The sequence below is a fragment of the Gracilinanus agilis genome, chromosome 5 (genome assembly GCF_016433145.1).
Source record: "Gracilinanus agilis isolate LMUSP501 chromosome 5, AgileGrace, whole genome shotgun sequence".
Classification (NCBI taxonomy): domain Eukaryota; kingdom Metazoa; phylum Chordata; class Mammalia; order Didelphimorphia; family Didelphidae; genus Gracilinanus; species Gracilinanus agilis.
In genome coordinates this window covers 19894255-19911450 of record NC_058134.1, presented here as the reverse complement: position 1 = coordinate 19911450, position 17196 = coordinate 19894255, and the positions used below count along the sequence as shown (strand labels likewise).

The following is a 17196-nucleotide window of genomic DNA, read 5'->3' as shown; positions in this document are numbered from 1 at the left end:
CTTCCTTCCTTCCTTCCTTCCTTCCTTCCTTCCTTCCTTCCTTCCTTCCTTCCTTCCTTCCTTCCTTCCTTCCTTCCTTCCTTCCTTCCTTCCCTCCCAAAGCTTTGGGAGCCTCTCCTAGCTGCCATCTCTCCACTGGCCACAAGATGGCAGTGTTCCTGCAGAGATCCCAGCCCGGGTTGCGTCCTTTCCCTCGGGCTGACCTACTGGCCAGGCTTATGGGTTCTCTCATTCCTGGTGGCCTGGGCTCAGCCCTGTTTTGGGTTTCGGTGTCTGGGGGGGGTGGGGGTGGGGGGCCTCCCAAGGGACACTTTCAGGCATCTTGGCAGCCGCCAAAATAGGCTCTTCTACCCGGAGAGGCGCGCTGCGTCTCCTCTAACGCCCGGGGGAGTTCTGCGGCCGAGGGGAAACGAGAGAGGAGGGCTCCCGAGCCCCCGGGCCCCAGCCTCCCATCACCGGGCCCCGCTGAGCCCGCTCTGGAACGGGAGAGAGAGCAAGAGGACCGGCAGGAAAGAGCTCCGGAGGCCGCCCACACCGAGGTTCATCCGCCACACGGCCCGGGGCGGATTGTCTGAAAATGTTCTTCCAGCTGAATCTCTCCCGTCCAGGTCCCTGATTCCCGGGGAGGGTGCCGGCCGTCCCGGTCGCCCCGTCTTCCTGGCAGTGCCAAGGCCAAGCCGGCTCTTATTCAGTGAGCGCGCTGTTCGCAGGGAGATGCTCTGGTGCCAGGTTGGATGGACCTTTAGGCCAGCGGCAGGAGCCGAGGGCAAACCTGAGCTCCCAGAACCCCCGGGCCGAGCCCCGAGCTGGCTGTGCTTCGGTTAGCCTCTTCATAGCCTTCGGGCCGTTTTCTTTGTCCCCCGGGAACCCCTAGCCCCGGGGGATGCCGGGAGAAGTGAAATTAGGGATGAGGGAAGAGTGGCGGCTACACAGAGAGGCGGGAAATGTTTTGTTTGAAGATCTGCATTTTCAAAGTCCTCCTCCCGGCCCGGGTGAGCCTTCTGAGGGCTCCTTAAAGCAAAACCTCCGTCTGCCCGTCGCCCAGTTACTCTCTGAGCCTGGGGGAGCTCATTACTTTTCCGGCTCATTAAACTGACATGCAGGGAGGGCCCAGGCTCGGGGCTGGGGAGGAGAGGAGGAGAGGAAATTCAGGCTCCGCATAGCCCCTGCCGGCACGGAATCTGCCACCTCTTAAAGCCACACTTAATTTTGTGAAGAGTCAGAAGAGCAGAGTTCAAATTCTGTCTCAGCTACTTACTACGAATGGTAGTAAGACCTTTTCCAAAAGTCTGTTTCCTGGACATCCATCAAATGAAGGCTTTAGATTTCCACAGGCAGCTCGCTAGGACTCTATGATGGGCAAACTACTGCATGTGGGCCAGACTCAGGCCCCCTGAAATGTTCTATCCCGCTGGGCAACATTATTCTTAATCTGATGAATACAACGAGTAGGATACAATACAACGAAACTTTGAAAGAGTTGCCTTAGAAACAGACGGACAGAGGAGCATTTCCTTTCCTTTGGCCCCTCTTTAAAAAGTTTGCTCATCACTGACTGGTAGTTAAGTGAACAGACCACTGGACCTGGAATCAGGAAGACCTCAGCTCCAAGCAGCCTCAAACACTTAGAGACTTAGCTTCTTACTGCCTCAAGTTCCTCATCTGTGAAATGGAGATAATATTGGCCCTTTACCTCATGATAGCTGTGAGGATAAAATGAGATAATACTTCTAACATACTTCATAAAACTTAACACATTATTGAAATAGGAGCTATTAGTATTCTTCTTCTTTTTTTTAAACCCTTAACTTCTGTGCATTGACTCATAGGTTGGAAGAGTGGTAAGGGTGGGCCATGGGGGTCAAGTGACTTGCCCAGGGTCACACAGCTGGGAAGTGTCTGAGGCCGGATTTGAACCCAGGACCTCCCGTCTCTAGGCCTGGCTCTCACTCCACTGAGCTACCCAGCTGTCCTTCTTTATGTAGCTTTATAAAAATGTTCAAAGTGCTTTGCACACATTTGAGCCTCATGGTGACTCTGGTACTTTAGGCCAGTGATGGGGCAAACTATTTCCCCAAGGACCAGATCCAGGCCATAGTTTGATGGGCAAACTATGGCCTAGATCTGACCCATGGGGAATAGTTTGCCTATCACTGCAGTTTAGGCATTAAAAGTTCCCTTTTTACAGAAGGAAAAACTGAGGCTCAGAGCTCTTAAGTGATTTGGCCAAGGTCACACAGCTAGGAAGATATCAGAAGTGAGATTTCAATTTAAGTCTTCCCAGCACCAAGTCCAGTGTGCTATCCAGAATGATACGCCGCTTCTCTATACCAGGTTGACTTGGAAAGAGAATTTAATAAATGAGGAAATGAATGAATGAGTCAATCAACAAGCATCTGATATGTCAGTCACTGGAGAGGCAAAGACAAAAGCGAAATAGATCTTGCCTTCAAGGAAATCATAATCTTGTAGTAGAGAAACATTATTCCTTCTGCTACCAGAATGATACAAATACCTTGTGCAAGTTCTCCATTGCTTTCCCAGAAATTACGACAAATTCACTTGCAGAGATTTGTGCAAGTTCCACCTTTCCCCCCATCTTTATTACTTTGTACATACTTTGGTTTTATTTAACTCTGGACATGTTGTTTCTCCCCAGGAGAATGTGTGCTTCCTGAGCTTTTGTTTTCATATCTCTGGCTAAACTATTTGTTTTGATGTCTCTCCTATCTTTGGCTTAACAATCATTCAGTTAAATGAATGAATGAATGAATGAATGAATGAATGAATGTATACATCCTTAACTAGATTTTTTAAAGAAAAAAAAACAACCTATGAGGAAGCCACTAAAAATTCAATGAATCAGTCCTTTCTTTTTATCATGAACATTGTCAGTTTGCCGTAATGCAGATTTAATATTCTTTCTTTCTTACTCTAGAGATTATCAATAAAACAAATGGACAAATGAATAAAATGGAGGTAACGAGGCCTGTCACTCACTTCTCTGATTGTGTAGAAGGACTGTTGATAAATAGAGCCATTTCACTCATTAAAGCTCTTGTGATTTGCCATAATTGAAGGCCACAGATACCTCAGGCAGTTCCAAGTCATTGGATTCCAGTTTGGACCTTCTCTTTCCACTCACTGTTGTCATGGAAACTGCCCATTGACCTGCCCATGGGGGAAAAAGAATCTCTGGAAAGACCCAAAATGTCTCATGAATTTGCTTGTCAATCCAGGTCAGGAAGAAAGAGCCAAATTTTTACTGAATGACTTAGAAAACCCACTAATGGGGTGAGCAGCCCCCAGGGTCTTCCTCTAGCTTTAAAAGCTTGAAAAGACCAAACCAGCTTTAGAGTCTGTTTCAGCCTTTCCTAGCTAAACCCTTCTCTAACCCTCCCTCCATGCTTCAAGTTTCTGCTCTCTACTTTCCCTCTTTTGTTGCTGTGGCTCCATCACTATTTTCAGTCGTGTCTGATTCTTTGTGACTCCATTTGGAGTTTTCTTGGCAAGGATACTGCAGTAGTTTGCCATTTCCTTTTCTAGCTCATTTTACAGATGAAGAAACTGAGGCAATTGGGGTTAAGTGACTTACTCAGAGTCCAATAGTTAATAAGTATCTGAGGACAGATTTTAACTCAGGAAGATGAGTCTTCCTGACTCTAGACCTGGCAATCTCTTCACTGTGCCACCTAATGATGGCAAAAAAAAATAAAAAATAAAATAGGAAGCAGAAATAACACCCAAAGGCAACAGAAGGAAGCCAGACTAATTGTAGTGACACATCTCTGTCTCAAAGAATTGATGATGAGACAAACCTTTCTCCTCTTGAGGAGAAAGGTGAAGGACCATGAGTGGAGGATGTCACATTTGCCATCACACACAGTCATTTTGCCAGGCTGCTTTGAGGTCACAGATCTAGATCCAGAAGAGATCTCAGACACTATTAGGTCCAGGGATTCTGAACCTTTTTTTGTGCCGTGGACCCCCTTGGCAGTCTGGTGCAACCTCCAGTCCGCTTCTCAGAATCATTCTATTTTGAAAAACTCATCCTAGAAGGAAAGGCTAAATTTCAGCTGGAGGCTGGTCAAAGTGAAGATGCCATTTTCCCCCATCTAAGGTGACAGATCTCCTGAAATCGCTGCCCATCGTCCACCCAAAGGTGTGTCGACTCCAAGCTAATTGGCTTTGATTTAGTCCAAATCCTCTGAAAGACTATAGATGAGGAAAGAGAACCAGAGAGGTTATGTGACTTTATGCAAGTCAAGAGAGCCAGGAAGGCCCAGAGGTAGGAGTTGAATCCAGGCCCTTTGACTCCACAGCAAGGGCTCTGTCCCCTTACAAGGTGGGGGTTCCAGGGAGTATAAGGGGGGGGGGTATATAGCACAGAATGGCTTTGGTGAAAAAAAAAAGGCATCCATAAACACAGAAAGCACACACAGACACTGGCGCATACATAGATGTACACATGTGAGCAATGAGATGCAATCACCACTCGGGAAGATGACTTTGAGCCAAACTGGTAAATGGATTAAAAAATACAAATAACTGCTCTAGGATGAAAAAAATGGACAAATCAGGAATTCGAAATAGAATTTTTTACGAAGCAAGCCAACAGACAAAAACCCCACCAACTCTCCCAGGGATTGATTTCAAAAGGAAGCGACAGTTTCTCTGGAAACATGGAAGCTCTGAGAAGGAAGAAGGGATGACAAATCATTTTTTTTTTCATGGAACAGCTGCTTGCTGTTGGATGGAAATTCATTTTCTTGGACTAGAAAGCTCAGTTAGAAAATCAATTAAGACCACCTTCCCTTCCTGCCAACATGGCAGCATCACCCCTCTTTCTCCTCCCTGTTCTGGATCTCCCTGGTGATTCCTCGTAATCTGTAAGACCACTGCAAACTCCTCGGCCTTGGCGCTCGCCATGTCTAATAGGGGGTGGGTGGGTGGGAGGACATTCTACTTTAATAACAGATTAGCTGTGAGCAGAAGGAACAATCTTCCTCCTGCTCTGCCCTGCCTCCTGATAACTGTCCTCACCCTCCCTTGCGATAGAAGATCAGCCCAGCATGGGCTTTATCACTGGAGAATCATCTGGCTGGCTGTCACTTTGTTTCAGGGGAACATGGTTAGGGCAGAGCAAAGCAGATGGTTTGTAAAGGGGCCACATTCAAAAGAAAATCTGTGAGCAAATTATTGGGTTGTCTTCCAGAGCTATGGGAATACGGGGAAGAAGAAGAAAAATCCCGTCCCTCGATCGCAGGCGTTCTTACCCTTTTATACCATAATCCTCCTTGTTAGTCTGGCAAGGTTCATGGCTGCCTGCTCAGGACAACATTTTTAAATGCATAAAATAAAAAAAGCTGAAGGGAAACTAATTATACTAACATACAATTATCAAAAGTTTTTGAAACGCGCTTATGCAGGTCAAGAATACTTGCATCATGGGGGTAGCTGGGTAGCTCAGTGGATGGAGAGTCAGGGCTAGAGATGGGAGGTCCTGGGTTCAAATGTGACCTCAGACACTTCCCAGCTGTGTGACCCTGGGCAAGTCACTTGACCCCCATTGCCCACCCTTACCACTCTTCCAACAAGGAGCCGATACACAGAAGTTAAGGGTTTTAAAAAAAAAAGAATACTTGCATCATATACCCATCTGCCCTCTGGACACATACACTCGCATTCAGTACTTGCCAATCCCTTCGAAGGCAAGAGCAGTCATGTGGAAGGCCATGATCACTCTGTCTTCTCCTCTTAATAGGCAGACCCAGTGGTCCAACCATTGTCTTGACATTCCCAGGGAAACTTGTCCAGTGAGGGAATCAATAGAAATTTATTAAGCACCTACTTTGGGCCGGGCACTGTGCTAAGCCCTGAAGACCCAAAGGACAGTTCTTGCTCTTGAGGAGCTCTAAGGCTCCTGGGGGAGACCACATGAAAATATGAGTAAATAAGGTCTAGAGACAGAACGAATTGGAACTAAGCGACAAAGGGAAGCATTAGCATCCAGAGGGATCCAAAAAGGCTTCCCAAAGAAGGAAGGACTTGACTAAAGTCAGGGAAGCCTGGAGGTGGAGATGAGGGGGAGAGTTCCAGGTGGGGGGCACGGTCAGGGCAAAGGGCTGGATACCCCGGAGAAGAACACAGTAAAGAATGACAGTTCTGTGCCATCAGGGCTAGTCTCCGCACCAGACTGCAAGACTTCAGGATTCTGATCAAGGGGCAGCCAACGCTGACTGCAGAGAAGTGATGGAGAAGCATTTCTCTCTTCTCCTGGTTGAGAGCAGACGGTGTCAGACACGGATATGATGTCTTATAAGGATGCCAATTTAGAAGGAGGTCAGCTCCTCAAAGAGCAGAAACTCCTTGAAGGTGGGGACTATTTTGTTTTTCCCGAAGCAAAGCCAAGTGCCTGGTGCCTAAGAATCGCTTAATTAGTGTTTGTTGATTGGCTGATTCTGTTGGGACGGGAGGAGAGCCAGTGGGAAGTGGCATTCGTATAAAAACAAAGTCATCAATTCAACAACAACAACAAAAACCAATCAGGTTCTATCCCCAAACTACCCATGAATCCTTTCTTTTTTTTTGCAGGCCTGGATCTGTAGAGAATTGAAAATCCTTTTCTCTGAATGGGAAATAGGAGAGTTGGGTTCATAATCCCAGGAAACCCAGTTCTCAGGGGTGGAAGGTGCCTAAGAGGCTGTTGAGCAAGTCTGACCTGACTCTGCACAGGAATCTGCTCTTGTTAGAAGCTCTCAATGAACCTCTGCTTAGGATTCCAGTGAGCAGGGAAACCCACTACCTCCAAGCCATTCCGCTTTTGTATAAATTTCTTAATAAATGCTTATTGGGGACAGCTAGGTGGCTCGGTGGATAGAGAACTAACTAAGTCTAAGAGATGGGAGGTCCTGGGTTCAAATCTGACCTCAGAGGCTTCCTAGCTCTGTGACCCTGGACAAGTCTCAACCCCCATTGCCCAGCCTTTACCACCCTTCTGCTTTGGAACCAATAGACAGTATTGGATCTAGGATGGAAGGAAAGGGCTTTTAAAAATACTTATTGGCTGATTAAGTAGGGAGTTTTCTCCTTATTTTATTTATTTATTTGTTTATTTTTAGTGCATTATTTTTAAAAAACCCTTACCTTCCGTAATCAATACTGTGTATTGGTTCCAAGGCAGAAGAGTGGCGAGGGCTAGGCAATGGGGGTTAAGTGACTTGTCCAGGGTCACACAGCTGGGAAGTGTCTAAGGCCAGATTTGAACCCAGGACCTCCCATCACTAGGCCTGGCTCTCTATCCACTGAGCTACCCCTCCCCTTATTTTAAAATGAAATCTGCTACTTCGCAATTTCTACCTCTTGCTCCCAGTCCTTCCCTCTGAGGCAAAGCAATTTAAAGCATCTCCCTCCTCCATTTGACAGCCCTTCAAATACTAACCCGCAGAACCAAATGCTGGGTTCAAATCCTGGCATTATTCCCTCTTCTTTGTTAAAGGCAGAGACATCCTCAAAAAGCAATGAAGGGAAAAGGGCTCTTTTTCATGGTCACTGCTTAGTTTTGACGCCCCCAAGCCAGATTTTCAGCGTCTGCATAAATGAACGGAGTTGCAGCCATGGCCCTCCCTCCAAGGATCACCGGGATCTGCCAAGCACGTCCCAACATTTAAAAATAAATAAAAAGGCAGCCAGTTCCGAAAGGAGGGCCCGGAGGGCCCCGCGGCCACCGAGCTCGTTTTCTCTCTGCAGGCGGAGCCTTACCTTCTCCACGGCGGGGTGATGCTCTTCGCTGGTCCCGCTCGTTTTTCTCGACTCGTTCTTGGACCTGCTCAGCCTCCTGGACACCTTCTCTCTTAGCAGGGTGGCGTAGCCGATGTGCTCGTAGATGGGGTTGGTGGTCATTTTGGAGATGTATTCGGAGGCTTTCGTTTCTATGTACAGCGTGATCAGGCCGTCTGTCACCAGGTCGTGGATGGACTCAAACCTCTTCTCCCCCACAAAGTGTTTCCCGTCGTAGAAGAGCCGGTAGTTAAGGGTCTGGTTTCCAAACCTGCATATTCGAGGACCAGAGAATTCGTTAGCAGCTGTGATCATAAATGCGTCCTTAGAACAGCCAGCCGGGCACAGGCCGACGGGCTCGCGCCGCCATTCATCTCCTCCTCAAAGAGGAGCCACCGTGTAGACGTCCAGACCGTCGGAGAATGGGTAGAGAATCAGCTGGGGGAAGGGAGGGGACGGGGATCCGGTGCCATTGCTCTGGCCCCCGGCTGTGTCTGGAGTGTTAGGTCTTCTGTGCTGCCCTCTCCCCAGCTTGGCACCCCAACCCGCTGCCTCTAAGCCTGGGTTTCTCCACAGAATCACTGCCAAGGGGCCATGACTGGCATTTTCACTTTATTTAGCTCCCACATTATGTGCAGCACGAATGCCAGCATAATAAATAAGCAAATATCCCTTCTGCGGACTGATTAAATAAACGTCTCACACATATATATGTCAGACTATTTTTCAAATGTGTGAAGATGCTGCTGGGATGAATGGAATACACATTTATTTAAAAACAGGAACTGGGGGGCAGCTGGCTAGCTCAGTGGATGGAGAGCCAGGCCTAGAGACGGGAGGTCCTAGGTTCAAATCTGGCCTCAGACACTTCCCAGCTGGGTGACCCTGGGCAAGTCACTTAACCCCCATGGCCCACCCTTACCACTCTTCTGCCTTGGAGCCAATATACAGAAGGGTTTAAAAATGTAAACACACACACACACACACACACACACACACACACACACACACACACACACACACACCCAGAAACTGGTGTAGCAAATAGAGAAGTGGCCTCCGAGTCAAGAATCCCTGGGTTCGTGTCCTGCTTTGTGACCGAAGAGACCTTAGTTGGCCCTAGCTACCAAACCATGGTGCCCTGGTGACCGCTCCCACTGACCAGCTTTCCAGCTCCTGCCTGGGGCCATGCTGACTGGTCAACTCTCCCTAGAGCAGCATTGGTGAACCTTTTCGAGAATTTGTGCCCAAACTGCAACTTCAAGCTGCCTGTAAGCTCCCTGCATTACCCCAGACAGCAGAGGGCTTACCAAGCATGTGAAAAATGTCCTTGGGCACTGAGGAAAGGGGCCTCTGTGCCACCAGGGACACATGCCATGCCTTTGCCAACACAGCCCTAGAGCTACCCCCTCGCTCTCATTCACCCAACTATGCCCCTCTCCTTTCTTCCACTTGCTTTAGAACCAATATTCAGGTTAATTGAACCATTGCTTATGGAAGAGAATCTCATTTAATTCTCCTGTGGCTTTAATCATCATCCCGACACCCAGACCCTTCTTGGCTACAACTCTCCTATAAGTATTGTCTCAAAGAATGGAAGCTTCTCGAGGGTAGGGACTGCATCCCTTTTGTATTTGTATCTGCATGTGCTCAGAACCCTGGCTAGCACACAGTAGGCTCTTCATAGGTGCCTTTTCAATTACTTCTCTTCTCTCATATGTACTCCCTGTATGACCCTCAGCAAGTCACTTAAATCTCTAAATGCCCCTCTAAATACTATAAGGTACACAAGAGTTGCTGACCTACATTGGTGGAGGGAGAACCCCGACACTGGGAGTTCCTACACTGATTTGATCATGGATACTCTGGAAAAGATACGCGCCAATTTGCGAAAGGTTTAAGATTTTCCTCAGCCCAGGAAACACTTGGTGGCAAACTCTTTCTCCTCTCCCACCCCCAACCGATGCTGTGTAGACCATAACTTGTTCATGACTTAGTAGATGTTCTAGGGAATGAATCACCTTCATAGAGAACTGAAATGACTTACCTAAAGTCATGCCGTCATCAGGATTTAGTGGAATTTGAACCCAGGTCTTATTGACTCCAAGCCCAGAATCCTATCCACTACACCAAGATGACTAAGTAAATAGCAGCAGTGACTTCAGAAAAGAAGTAGCGAAAATGGCAAATGACTCACATTGTACGGTTAGAAACATTACACGGTTTACCTCAGTGCTAACGTGTAGCAACCAGGCTGTCGCTGACTTTCTCTGAGAATATACGCCCCCTCGGCACCCCCAAGGAGCTGGTCGGCTTGCTCTCGAGAGATGATCCCATGAAACCTACGGGAGGAGAAGAGCATCACAGCCCGAGCCACTGGTCAGAACAGAAAGCAGGACAGCCGCCACACTTACAGAGTGAGGCCATGACGGCCAAGGTGAGGGGATGCCCTGCCAGGTAATGCCTTCAGGGAGGGAGGGAGACAGCTGTGAAGGGAAACCTCAGACCGACCCACAGGGGGTCTGCCTTGCTAATAGTGATAGGGACAGGGAGAAGGCCAGGGAGAAGGGTGGTCATCTCTGACCAGTCTGGGGCACTGGCCGGTTAGAACAAGAGTCAGACCTTCCAAAGGTCCAGTTCTGGTGTTGTCCCTTAGTTATACTTCCCACAATAAAGACTGGAGTCCCCTAAGTGCAGAGAGTTCCCCTGCTACCCCCCCCCCCCCAGCAATCAAATCTTTTATTTTTTCCAATTACATGTAAAAACATTTTAAAATATTTTTTAAAAATTCTTTTTCCCACGTGAATCATGTAACCATGGAAAACTATTCTAAATTAATTAATTTAATAAATAATGAAAAAAAAATCTTTTCCCCTTCCCCCTCGTTGAGAAGGTAAACAATTTGATAGATTATACATGTGCAGTCCTGCAAATCATTTCCAGATTAGTCATGTTATAAAAGGAAACAGAAGCCAAAAAAAAATGAAAGATTTTAAAAAAAAGTTAAATAAGTGGGGGCATCTGGGTGGCTCAGTGGATTGAGAGCCAGGCCTAGAGATGGGAGGTCCTGGGTTCAAATCTGGCCTCAGACACTTCCCAGCTGTGTGACCCTGGGCAAGTCACTTGACCCCCATTGCCTACCAAAAAAAAAAAAAAAAAAGCAAAACAAACAAAAAGTTAAATAAGTATGCTTCATCAGATCTTTCTCTAGAAGTAGACAACATTTTTCAGCATGAGTCCTTCAGAATTGTCTTGGATCATTGTATTGCTGAGAATAGCTAAGGTATTCACAACTGATCATCATGCACAATTGCTGTTACTGTACATAATGATCTAATTCTGCTCAGGTTACTTTGCATCAGTTTATGTGGGTCTTTCCAGGTTTTTCTTAAACCATCCTGCTCATCATTTCTGGTAGCAAAACAGTATTCCATCAATTCCATCATAATCATATACCTTATCTTGTTCAGCTGTTCCATAATGGATGGGCATCCTTTCAATGTCCAATTCTTTGCTATCACCAAAAGAGCTGCTATAAATATTTTTGTACAAGTAGATTCCACCCCACCCCACCCCTTTTTAAACTCTCTTTGGGATTAGAAGTGGTATTGCTGGGTCAAAGGGTATACACGATTTTACAGACCTTTGGACATAGATCCAAATTGCTCTCCAGAACAGCTGGATCAGCTCACAACTCCACCAACATTTTTTCCCACGTGCCCTCCAACATTTGTCATTTCCCCCTTTCTGTCATATTAGTCAATCTGATAGGTATGAGCTTGTACCTCAGAGTTGTCTTAATTTGCATTTCTCTAAACCATTATTTTCATATGACTACAAATAGCTTTGATTTCTTTGTTTGAAACTGCCTGTTTCGATCCTTTAACCATTTATCAATTGGAGAATGACCTGTATTCTTATAAATTTTACTTTGTTTTCTATATATTTGAGAAATGAGGTCTTTATTAGAGAAACTTACTGTAAAATTTTCAGTTATAGTTATAGTATATTTCCTTCCATCTTATTTTTTCTGCTCTCTCTCTCTCTCTTTCTCTGTCTCAATCTCTCTCCCCCTTTTCTCTCTCTGTCTCAGTCTCTCCCCCTTCTCTCTCTCCCCCTTCTCTCTCTCTCTCTCTCTGTTTTTGCCTCTGATTCCCTCTATCTCTGGCTCTCTTTTCATCCTGCCCCTCCTCAAAAGTGCTTTTGTTTCTCACCACTGCTTCCCTCAATTCACCTTCCCTTCTATCAGCCTCTCCCTTCCCCTCCTACTTCCCTGTAGGGTAAGGTAGGTTTCTATACCCAACTAAGTGCCTATGTTATTCCTTTTTTGAACCAATTCTGATGAGAGTAACATTCAAGTATTGTCTGCCAACTCCTTTCTCCCACTTCTCCCCACTATAAAAGTGCTTTCATGCCTCTTTTATGTGAGATTATATACTCCATTCTGCCTCTTCTTTCTTCCTTCTCCCAAGGCATCCCTCTTTCTGACCCTTTGATTTTACTTTTTGAGATATCGTCCCATTATATTCAGCTCCCACCTGTGCCCTCTCACTCCTCTAATCCCGATAAAGTTCTTAAGAGTTACAAGTGGCATCTTCCCAAGTGGGAATGTAAACAGTTTAACCTAATTGAATCCCTTCCAGATTTCTCTTTTCTTTTTACATTTTTCTGTTTCTCTTGAATATTGTCTTTGAGGGTCAAAATTTCTCTTCAGCTCTGCTCTTTCGTCAGGAATGCTTGAAAGCACATGGCACTAATAATTGCTTATTGAATGATCAGTTTGTAAAATGGGGATAATAAAGTCAGTTGAGAGAGACAGCCTGAGGTGGTGGGTGGAGAGCTGGCCTTAGAGTCAGGAAGTCCTATTCTGATAAATACAAACTTTGTGGTGGTGGGCAAGTCTTTTAACTTCTCTGTGGGCGCCTCCTCCCCCTCCCCTAACTCTCTAAGGCTTGAAGTTGCAGAAGAGCTGCTCATCTGCATTGGCAGAGGGCTTGTCCTCACTGGAACTTCCCTATAACCTTGAAGAGGACACCCACCCATGCCCAAGAAAGAGAACTCTCTCGGCATCCTCCTCCCAGGAAATAGCTGAGGGAGAAATGACAACCCACTCTTCCTGACATGTGGCTTTTGGCTCCCTCATTCCTTGACGTCAAATTGAAAGCAACGCCAAAGGAGCAGACCGCAGCTTCTTTTATCACGTCTGTAAAGATAGCAACGGCTTATGGGGGCTGTTCATTGGTCATCCCTCACTCTCAGAGCATGCCTAGCCCAGCTTCTTTTTCAGTCTTCGGACACATCCTTTCTCCTGGGTAGTTTGTCACTTGTATCAGCCTGTAGCCTGCCCCTACCCACCATGCACCTCTCATTGCCCTTTGGGGGAGCCTCCGCTTTTATCCTTCTGAGGCTGTGGCATTCATGGGCCACGTGGCTCACAACCTCACAGGAAGGATGTCGGTGTGAAAAAGATAGGAGAAGCACGGGGCTCATTAAATGTGCTAGGCAGTGTCCCAGAGGCCGCCCATCCCTGCTCTCTTCCTGCTGCTCCATGCTGGACAGCTCACTGTTTCTGGGCAGTGCCTGCCTAATGGCACACCTAGATGGGCAGCTCTCTGTGGGCTGTCCCTCCAACGGCAGACCACACTCTGGGCAACAGGCAAATGCCATCATTCTGTTAATTGAGCCCAACGTCCCATCAGCTCTTCTTAGCAATCGAGCCCCCCAGTTGGCTCCTGTCTGTGTTAAATGGAAACTCCTTGGCTGTTTGATGCTGAAATTACAATCCCAAGGGCTTTTGGGGGTTCGCTCAAGCCTCCAGGTCTTTTTTTTTTCCACACAAACCATTGTCTCCTCCATCTGTACTTTAATGAATGTTTTAGAATCTAAATTCAGAACTTTGTACTCAACCCTGGTAAACTGAGTCTAAGTTACTTCAGTCCACCGTTGCACTGGCTGAAATTTTTTCTGAATTCTGCAGTCTTAAATGTTTAAACAATTTTAAAAGGAAGAACTATCTGGGAAGGATCGGCTAAAGGAATTTCCCTTAAGAACTAGTTTCTTGATTGAATGTTAAATTCCTATAGGCAGCTAAGTGGAACAGTAGATAGCATCCTGGACATCAAGTCTGGAAAAACTCAGTTCAAATCCTCCGTTACTAGTTGTGTGACCCTGGGCAAGTCACTGAATCCTTCTCAGTCTCAGTTTCTTTATCTCTAAAATGGGGATAGTTGTTATGAGGACCAAATCTGTCAAGCCCTTTTTGCAAGCTTTACAGACACTAGCTATTATTATTATTTCAAAGTGTGGGAAAGCATTTGTGCCCATCATTGCATTTGGATAAATCTGCCCAGAAATGATTAAGCTCAGAATTTGGTCTGGAGATGAAAATACGTTATGGGGAGGGGCAGCTAGCTAAGTGAAACAGCGGATAAAGCGCCAGGTCTGAAGATGGGAAGTCCTAGGTTCATACATGGTCTCAGACATTCCCTATCTGTGTGACCTTGGGCGAGTGTTGTTACTAGGACAGAAAGTGAAGGTTTAAAAAAAATGTGGATTGGGGAGTCCTAGCAACAGGGTCCTTCTATTCAAATGGTCTTGGATTCTCTTCGGTCCTCTAATGCATTAGTTCAGTAATCAAATGGGTCGACATTCTCATCAATTCAGGGGTTCCCTCCAATGATGCAGATTGTGGTCCATTCATCCTTGTCCTTCCATAAGTTTTCCACCGAGGATCCTTCTGGTGTGTTGGAGACCTTCCTTGCTTTCCCCCAGTATCTCCAGGGTACCAGCGGAGTCTGTCCACCCATCAGCCTTCACTGTTGCCACCCGACTGGCCCATCGTCTCTTCCTGGACATTCCTTGGTGACATCTTGTACTCCTCTTCTTCTTTGGAGAATGAGTTGGCCTCCTTAGATGCATATCATCAAGATGGTGACAGGTGAGCCTTTGACATCTTCATTGGAATTATTCCCGAAACACGAGGGGACCCCAAACCTTGCCTCGGGGGCCTTCTTGAGAGCATCTGAGGAGTGCTTAGGGAAGAGAAGACTCCGGGCGGGGAATGAATGCTGTCTTTAGGTAGCTGAAGGGCTGCTACACCAAAGAGGATTCGATTTGTTCTACTTGACTAGGAAGAGGAGAATGAGGAGCACGAAGGGGAGGGAGACCCTTCAGGGAGGCAAATTTCGGTTTGATGTTATGGAAGCGTCCTGATAATGGAGCTCTTTAAAGGAGGATGGGCGGCAGGGAGAGGCACCGGCTCCCTCCTTACTAGAAGGAGCTGAACACAAAAAGGGCAAATGGGCAAATGTCAATAATTGATGACCCAGCGGATTCCTTTCCAATCACTGCGGCATCTCTCTGAGAATAATCTACATGTGTAGCAACGAATGAAGGAAATGGCTAAATGCAGGGAAAAGAGAACTGGAGAAGGAGGCCAAGAGAATCATGTTCCAGTGTTGCCACTTGTTTGGGGAAGTTCCGTTGATCCCACAGAGTCCCCATTTCATCATCTAAAATGAAGGGGTTGGGGGGCAGCTGGGTAGCTCAGTGGATGGAGAGCCAGGCCTAGAGACGGGAGGTCCTGGGTTCAAATCCGGCCTCAGACACTTCTCAGCTATGTGACCCTGGGCAAGTCACTTGACCCCCATTGCCCACCCTTACCACTCTTCCACCTAGGAGACAATACACAGAAGTTAAGGGCTAAAAAAAAAATAAATAAATAAAAAAGAAGGGGTTGGATTAGAGTCAAAGGACATGGGTTTATAACCCATTTCTGACACTACCACTGTGATAATGTCATGTCAGCCAATTGCCTCAAGCCTCGGTTTCCCCCACTTTATCATGAATTTCGGGTTCCTTCAAGCCTAGACCCGTGATTCCAGGACCACCAGGCAGTGGTGCTACAGAGGTCTTTGGTTCAGGCTGGGGCTGGAAGAGACGAGAGCTCCTGTCCTTAGAGCCCTTCACCTTCAGGGCTGCCAAACATACTTTGGTTTTCTCAGCAGAGTTCTGTCCTGGTTGTGCTGCCCTTATGCCCCAATGGAGCTGACAAGAGTGGGCATGAATATTATAAATTATGAATAAATATTATAAATACCATCAAGCCAAAAATTATATAATCAATGAATTGGATATAATTATATAACTAAATAGGAATATTATTAAATACAAATTTAAATAAAATAAATATTATAAATAATAATATTTGTAAGCAGTCTTATTGGATTAATATTTTAAGGTTTACTTGAGGGAGCAAGGTGAATAGGACAATGGATCTGAGTTATAAAGACCTGAGTTCAAATCTTGCCTCAGATACATACTAGTCATGGGAGCCTGGGGAAGTCACTTAACTACTGTCTGCCTCAGTTACTTCAACTGTGAAAAAGGGACTATAGTACCAGTCTCCCAGGGCTGTGGTAGGGAGCAACGGGAATAATATTGTAAAGCACTTAGCACCGTGCCTCATACATGACAGGTCCTTAATAAAGGCTTTTTCCTTCTCTTGCATATGTTATCTCGTTCAGCTGTTATAGTGAGCCCCACTTTATAGGTAATAAAAGTTGGAATTCATATAGAACTTTGTTTAACAAAGCACTTTACAGATATTATTTCCTTTTATCCTCACGACAAGTCCAGGAAGCAGGTGATATGATAATTATCTCCATTTTACAGACGAGGAAACTGAGGCAAATAGTGATTAAGTGATTTGCCCTGTGTGACACAGCTAGTAACTATTTGAGGCTGGGTTTGAACTCAGATCTTCCTGACTGCAGGCCCATCTTTATTTAAACTGGATGGCCTTTGGAGTCTCTGACTTCTGAGATGGTTCTCTTTAGGGAGACAAGCAAATCCAGGAAGAGGTTAAAGTAAAGAAACTCTGGGGATGTCACTGCCAGATCTGAGGATTCAGCAGTGCGGCCATGGGAGTGAGGCCCCTGGATTCCTCTGCCTCCTCCCTCCCTCCTAAAGATGGGCAGCTCTGATCAGTCTGCAAGGCTGGCCAACAACAAGCGGCCATGCAAAGATGAAAGCCCTGGAGGGTTACACCAGAGAAGAAGGCAGCTCCCCAGTTTGCCCTGGCCTGGGGCTTGGATGGCTTTCCAGGTGAAACCCTACAAGAGTATCTGGGCTGGGGAGGGGGAAATGAGGTAAAAAAAAATGCAACTTCTCTAATGAGAGAGAGAGAGAGACACACAGAGAGAGACACGGAGAGAGAGACACAGAGAGAGACACAGAGAGAGACAGAGAGAGAGAGAGACAGAGAGAGAAAGAGACAGAGAGAGAGAGAGACAGAGAGAGACAGAGAGAGAGAGAGACAGAGAGAGAGACAGAGAGACACAGAGAGAGAGAGAGAGACAGAGAGAGAGAGACAGAGAGAGAGACAGAGAGAGAGAGACAGAGAGAGAGACAGACAGA

At 46.3% G+C, this 17196-nt stretch overlaps 1 protein-coding gene across 1 annotated transcript in view; it reads right to left on the bottom strand.

Moving 5' to 3' along the window:
- The window catches only part of CHN2 (chimerin 2), a 152039-nt gene that overhangs the window by 97260 nt on the left and 37583 nt on the right, over window positions 1-17196 (bottom strand). Inside the window, exons 5-6 of the mRNA XM_044678791.1 lie at window positions 10008-10121; window positions 7762-8050 (exon numbers count right to left, since the gene is read on the bottom strand). Of these exons, the coding sequence (XP_044534726.1) occupies window positions 7762-8050; window positions 10008-10121 (403 nt within the window). The remainder of the gene's footprint in view (window positions 1-7761; window positions 8051-10007; window positions 10122-17196) is intronic.